At 36.5% G+C, this 6,915-nt stretch overlaps 1 protein-coding gene across 1 annotated transcript; it reads right to left on the bottom strand.

Moving 5' to 3' along the window:
- Positions 1 to 1,099: 1,099 nt before the first annotated feature.
- On the bottom strand, positions 1,100 to 5,621 carry LOC131068248 (LRR receptor-like serine/threonine-protein kinase GSO2). The gene is made up of 4 exons (XM_058003438.2): positions 4,813 to 5,621; positions 4,355 to 4,615; positions 2,931 to 3,794; positions 1,100 to 1,786 (listed from the first exon to the last, which is right to left on the bottom strand). Exons 1-4 carry the CDS (start codon positions 5,243 to 5,245, stop codon positions 1,278 to 1,280), a joined length of 2,067 nt encoding a protein of 688 aa, XP_057859421.1. The 5' UTR covers positions 5,246 to 5,621; the 3' UTR covers positions 1,100 to 1,277.
- Positions 5,622 to 6,915: the final 1,294 nt, after the last annotated feature.

Here is a 6,915-nt window from a genome sequence, read left to right as displayed (position 1 = left end):
GCAATCTAGTATTGGGGGGTTGGGTTGACAAAAAGGTGTCCATTATTGGAACTATGTCCACTGCTAGTACCCTTCCCCTATCTATTTATGATATAGGAGCATATGTTGGAAAAGTTGGAAAATGACAAGGAGAAAAGACCACCATTATATAAAACAATCATCTCTTAGTTTAAAGATCCAAAATTAGTGAGTGGGGACCGGAGTTAAGCAAGTTGGGCTTTTATCTATGGTTGAGAAATCATAAATTTAAGTGCCAAGATGGATGAATGCAAAAATAACACAAATTTAAACTCTAAAATGCTAGTTTTAGCAATATGAAATCATTCGAGCAATTATAAAATCACCTCAGTGATTGTAGGATTGATAGGGGTAGTTTGATTTAAAATATAGAACAAGTTTTGAAAGGTGATGACGCGTGAAGGTAGAACAAATGATAAGTGAGCATGAAAGAAAAGTCAAGGAGAGCCTATGGCTGAAAAGTGCAACTAATACTAGGGGCATGGCTGTAAAAGTGCAATTATGTACCCCATGAATCTACTGTAGATCAGATTCAAACAATTGTAAAGTATCAAGAGTTAATGTCAAGTTTCTGCAATCAAGTAGCTTTGCACATATGCAACTTAGCAAAATTTATTAGCAATAATAGGTAGGATGTACTAAGTAAACTGAACTCTTGAGTCTCGATTATAATTTTTTTCCATATGAAAGGAGGATTGTTCTCATCTCTCTAGTTAATGAAGCCCTCGTGTACATATCGTGATAATCCTCAGTGAAAAAGTCTGGTAGTCTAACAGTAACATTAGGTGAAGCTTTAGACTTTTTTCTTGGAATCTTCCATGAGATAATATTTTCATGCTTCTTACTTGTGTAAGTTGAAATGCTTGTTCATCTCAACGGGTCATAACAGGTCATAATTGAGGATTAAAGAGGAAAAGGAGAATAAAGCAGAGTTCATATGATGACTGCTCCGCTGACTCCCTCTAAAATAAGTGTTCAAAAAATAAGAATACACGTACCGTGTAATGGACCAGAACAATTTTGTGATTTTCTCAAACAACAGAACTGTCAATAAAAAATTTGCAGAGTAAACACATGAAAATGAAGATAAGAGGCTGAGGCCTACTTAATTGAAGAAAAGATTTTTAACTTGAAATGTACAGGTTGAATTTTACTGTTCTTTGTCAACGAACTTTCCTGGTCTTACACACAAAACTGTTAAGGCTGTAAAATTCAATATTTTACAACAAATCCAGCACGAAATACCTAAATCTAAATATTTAACAAATACCCAGCATTTCTTGGTTAATTTCTGATTCAAACCTGTGAAGCACCGTGCTCATGGACGGCCTTTGGTCCGCAACCTCGTTAGTGCAAGCCAGTGCAATTTTAGCTAGATTCATGGCTTGCACAACCGAAAATTGACCATTGAGGCTTGGATCAATGAAGTCTTCAACTTTGCTGAATTCCACTAGTGATTTAATAGTACTGTGAGGCAAAGACGAATTATTGTTTTTGGTTATTCCAGTGAGAAGCTGGAAGATTACTTTTCCGAAGGCAAATACATCGCTTTTGAGTGTCAAGCGCCCTACAGTTGCATACTCTGGCGCCAGATATCCCATGGCTGCTGAGGATTTTAGGAGGGAATACACTATGTCGTCCGCCAAGATTCTGTGCAAGGCACAATCCGAAAGATAAGGTTTGTTCTCCTGATCAAGCAGAATATTTGCAGCTGAAATATTTTGATGCACGATTGGCTCTGGAAGGCCTTCGTGCAGGTACTCGATTGCTGCAAAACCAAAAAAAAAAAAAAAATTATCCCCTTTTTTATGACATCGAGCAAGTAGATAAATATAAATGAACTACTGAAGTTTTCATCATCTTTCAAGATATAATCAGACCATCGAATAACATTTATAATATACTTCATTTCAAATATTTGAAGGAAACGGGTTCGAAGCAGACATTTGAGTCTCGAGAAATGACTAAAATCGAGAATTTAAACTTGAAACATGCCTTAAAAAATATACCGTAGAATTTGCTTAAAATATTGAAGGTAAACGTACAATTAATCCCTGACAACATAGCAGACAAATTTAAGGGATATCATTTGCCCACATAACGCAGTACATTGGATAAAATCTAACCCACTTAAGAAATTCCACAATCCAACAGAGTGGAATTTGGATGTCCAGGCATAATAGAAAAGGCAATCCAAAATAGGAGCTGCCTTCAAGCATAAGGTTTTGGGATTATATAACAAAAATAGTCTTTTGGAGTGTTCTATTTAAACAGTTCAATGTGGAAGAGTCATGGTGATTTTACACCTTATTTCCATGATCGCTTTGACTGTCAAACTCTTTAATATTTATGAGTATTTTGGAGAGGGTCCAAGGCCCAGTTTCTTTTGGACTGGCCTGAAACCAAAATTCTTAGTATCCCTCTTGGGGAGGTCCCTCAACTTGAACACACTTGAATAATCAAGGCTAGCTGCAATCTATTATGTTAAATGGTGATTGACTGCTGTAGAATCTTTGTGAACTGTATAGTAGTGTTTCAATAAAACCGCTGCCCTGGGAGAGGGGAGGTGCGGGTTGGAGACATTCATGCAAAAGGATTTATCTCTTCAATTTCAGGTATTAGCGAGGATATTGAATCAAAGCCTCTAAAAAGGCACATATGTTAACTGAGTTAGCATTTTAGGAAGTTATGTAAGACGCATGTCTGGAAAAAAAAGAGGGGATATTGTTTTAATTCTTCTACACATTCAAATATGAAATTTTCTTTTATCTTCAAAGCTCTCAGTTGAAATGGATGTTTTGATGCAGTGATTTATCTCAAAAAAATGCTTAATGAAAGCTTTCAATAGTCTACTCGTATGTGGATTTTTGAATTTTTCAAAAGAACTGAGAAATTCATAGCATATATTTTACCTTTGGCCACATCACATGCAATCCTTACTCTGGTAGGCCAGGCCAGTCCACCACAGCTCTCTGAATCTAAATTATGGAGCAGAGTTCTGTTATCAAGATACTCATAGACCAAAAAACACTCTGCTCTGGCTTTGGAGCAGCAAAAGCCCCGTAATTTTGCCACATTTTCATGTCGAATCTGCATAAAAGTCTTCAGACCTTCCTGGAATTCAATATCATGAGTTTTGCAGCTGGCCTTGCTGATACATTTTACGACAACTGCGCTTCCATCTCTTAAAACTCCCTTGAAAACGCTTGAAAACCCATTCCTTCCCAGTAGATTTTTATCTGAAAAATAATTTGTTGCCTGCTCGATTTCATCAAGGTTGAATCTGAAACATCCCATTCCAGTCCCTCCATCTTCCAACGGATCCCAGTCGCTGGAATACTCTAGAAGAACCAACGGAGAAGAGCATTTTCTGCTGAAGTCGTCCTTGTAATGGTATAGCTGGTCAGCACTATGTCTGCCGTCAGAAGTCTCAAATGCACTGCTGATCTTTTGTTTCCGCCTTCTGTACAACGCAAAAGCTAGGGAAGCAACAGCTACTATTGCCACGAAAACCACTGCTACGATTGCTGAGACTATGCCTATTTTGGTCCCCGGCGAAGAAGATGATGAGCAATTTTGGCAGCTTGAGGCCAGGTTTGGAGGCTCTGTTATTTTAGGCACAGCGACTGGATCTGAAGTAACGTTCACTGTCCCTGTACCCATGGGCTTTGCAGCATCTGACGGATTTGACACGTTACACCGCGGAAGACTCGATAAATTGTATCCACAAAGCTCTAAGTTGTTGTTATATTGGAATAGTTTCAGATCCTTCAGTTCTGCAAGAAAATAGAAAGAAATTTGAAATTTGAAATTTTGAAGCATTGAATTATTGATTCATGAACTACAAGGAAAGGTATCACACACTTTCAGAAAAAACCCTGTAATAGGTAGAAGAATCTGAAGCCATACAACATTTTTGTTCATAATGTATCAAACGCAATCTAAACCCTAACAAAACCGAAAATAAAGGATAAATACAAAACAATTTTCCTCAAATTTATGATATGTAGCTAAACATTACTAGTGTCCAGCATTTCTGCTCTTTTAAACCAAAAAGAATTGCACAACTACATCCTTCAGTCTCGCCATACACCAGAAAACGCAATAAATTCTACAGATGCATAAACATACCGGTTCGTCAAGTGACAAACAAAGAAAAATATTAAGCACAAATAAACCTAGCGTTGCTCTAGACTACAAACTTGAAGGAATTTATTGTCAAAGGCGATAAAGAGAAGAGGGAAAAAATTGACACTCCGTCGGAAAAATTAGATGTAAATTTAAAAAAATAAATACAGTGCAAAGCACACGCAGAATTTAGGCTTCAAAACCCTACCCTGAGGTACAGAGCCGGAGAGACTATTATTATGCAAGTCCAAATCTGTGAGCTGCTTCAGATTTACGAGAGCTTGAGGAATCTCTCCACTGAGATAATTTGAGCTGATATCCAACCTAGTGAGCGCACTCAGCTTCCCCAAAGAAGACGGAATGCTTCCCGTCAATTGATTATTATGCATCGAAAGCATGGTAAGCTTCTTCAAGTTTCCCAACTCCTCGGGTATCGAACCGTTCAACCGGTTGCAGCAAAGCTGTAAAGCTGTAGCACAAATAGATCTCATTAAAAGAATATTTTTAAAAAAACATAAATGCATTCCATCCACAAAACTAGTAGGAAGGTTAAAGACTGGCACACAAGTTCGCATCACGCTCTGACTACCAAAAAAGAAAAAATTCTTGAAACACCTTCAACGGAAAACCAAACAAAGGCGAAGAGAAAAAGGAGGCATTTTCAACCTTGAAGGCTGGACATTGAACCAAGCTCCGGAGGAATGGTGCCGTTGAGCATATTGACATTGATATAAAGATCAACAAGCTCCGTAAGATTTGAAATTCCCTTGGGTATCTCTCCTCTCAGCTTATTATAGTGCAAATAGAGACCATTGAGGCACCTGAGCTTAGCAACAGCCGGGCTCAAAACACCAGAGAGCCCTTTGCTCTGCAAAGAAACATTCGCAACTTTGCCCCATTCATTACAAGCGACACCTTCAAAAACAGTGTCACTGCAAGGGTCTCCATCCGCAACCCATGTACGAAGAACAGTCCCAGTAGGATCCATAGCCGCCTTCATTTCCATCAAAGCTTCCACTTCCACCCTGCATTCCACTCTGCCCACCAATACCAGGCACAAAACCCCCCAAAAAATCCCCTTTACCCTTGCAACCTCCATGGAAGAATCACAGGAAGCAGCTTTCACACATTTTCCTGCTAAACAAAAACAAGGTAATCTGCTGTTGGCTCTTGCAGCCTTGTTTCTACACACATCCTTCTAAGAGAAGAGACAAACAAAATGAATCCTCCCCTCTACAGTCCAAATATGCGTCTTCTTCACCACCACAAATCATCAGAACCTTCCATTTCCACTTCTCGAGTGCTCTGAATAATTCTCTCGGATTTTTTTCTCCATGCTCGCCTTTTCTTGTGAATTACTTTCTGTGCGAGAAGATTCCCCTCAGATATGACGTTTTCAACTGCAAACTTTGTATTGAGTGTTGCCCCCACTCTGACATTACAGGAGGAGATTGCATTTACATTGCCTCATCATTATCTTTATTGACCTTAAACATCCTAACGTCTTCAAATTTTGAAAATGGTCTAAATAATTGTGACCGCTTTTTTTATTGTACGTGAATTGTTTTTTAAAAATATCAAATTCTGCCTAATCTGTCATTATTTAAAATAAAGGTAGTGGATTTGCCTTGGCTCACGTCCCTAACCATGTGGGCACTGTTCTTCTTCATATTATGTCGTAATAATATATTTTGGTTTAAATGTATATTTAATTGGTATAGATATTTTAAATTTATCTATTTAAAAAATAATAATTGAAGTGTTTTATTTATTTAAAAGATTTTTTTATTTTAAAAAATATTTATTTATTATATGTAAAATATAAAATAATTGTTAGTATCTTTATATATTACTATCTATTGTTTAGTATCATTGTAGAATGCTTTTTGACATTAATTAAAGTTATGGTCTCATAGAAAAGGGCATCTTTTAGTGTCATTTAGATTACCTCTTAACATTGATTAAGGTTGTGGTCTAGAATAAAGTTTCTAAAAAAATTCAATAGGTGTCGTTGAAATTGTTTATGAATAATTTTAAAGCAAGAGTTGTTATTCTTCAAGAAAATATTCCAAATATTCTTTGAGTATTTTTTTCCCTTCATGAGACTCCCTCCTCCATAAAAATAGATCATGAAGCCTCTCCATGTTCATTAAACAAAAAAAATATGCTATTGAACAAATTCAAGCTTAGAATGAGTTCAAATCTTTTGTTTAAAAATAGCAGCCCCTATTTTTTGAAGTTAAGATTGCAAATATGAATTCAATTTTTTCCTCAAAGGGTTGTAGATTTGAGTGTGTGAAATTGAGGTGGGACTAGAAAAAAATGAAAAGAAAATGATTTTTATTTATTTATTATAATATTTCAATAACCGTTCACTCCTTGCAAAAAAAGCGCACAATTATTGGGACATTTTTAAGGGACACTCTGAAATGTGTGTTGTTTGACCCTTGCGTGCATAATAGATCTCAAAACATGCATCATTACTAACGAGAAGCCAAAACAATAACTCTAAGCAAAAACAACCAAAAAAAATCGTCTAAATCTGATGTAATCACTGATACACTTAAACTTTTACCCTAAATCATTAAAAATATATATACACTTTTACTTTAAACTACACTCTAAATTTATAAAATCTAACATTAAAATATTTCAAAAAAAATCTGAACATCACCCACTAGATTTTTTTTAAAACCCCTACCCATAAAACCTAACCTAAAAGAGCCTCCCCACTCCACCCTCTCACCCGTTGGATGGGGACAGGAAGTT

This window comes from Cryptomeria japonica, chromosome 11, assembly GCF_030272615.1.
Source record: "Cryptomeria japonica chromosome 11, Sugi_1.0, whole genome shotgun sequence".
Classification (NCBI taxonomy): Eukaryota; Viridiplantae; Streptophyta; class Pinopsida; order Cupressales; family Cupressaceae; genus Cryptomeria; species Cryptomeria japonica.
This window is presented reverse-complemented; position numbering and strand designations above follow the sequence as displayed.

What these genes read in the sequence shown, in the direction of transcription:
- LOC131068248 (XM_058003438.2), bottom strand. Translation starts at nt 5,245, where the DNA reads ATGGAGGTTGCAAGGGTAAAGGGGATTTTTTGGGGGGTTTTGTGCCTG. An exon ending in TTCAATGTCCAGCCTTCAAG is followed by an intron (nt 4,616 to 4,812) that starts GTTGAAAATGCC and finishes TTTGTGCTACAG; the next exon opens with CTTTACAGCTTTGCTGCAAC. An exon ending in CTCCGGCTCTGTACCTCAGG is followed by an intron (nt 3,795 to 4,354) that starts GTAGGGTTTTGA and finishes ATTTTCTTGCAG; the next exon opens with AACTGAAGGATCTGAAACTA.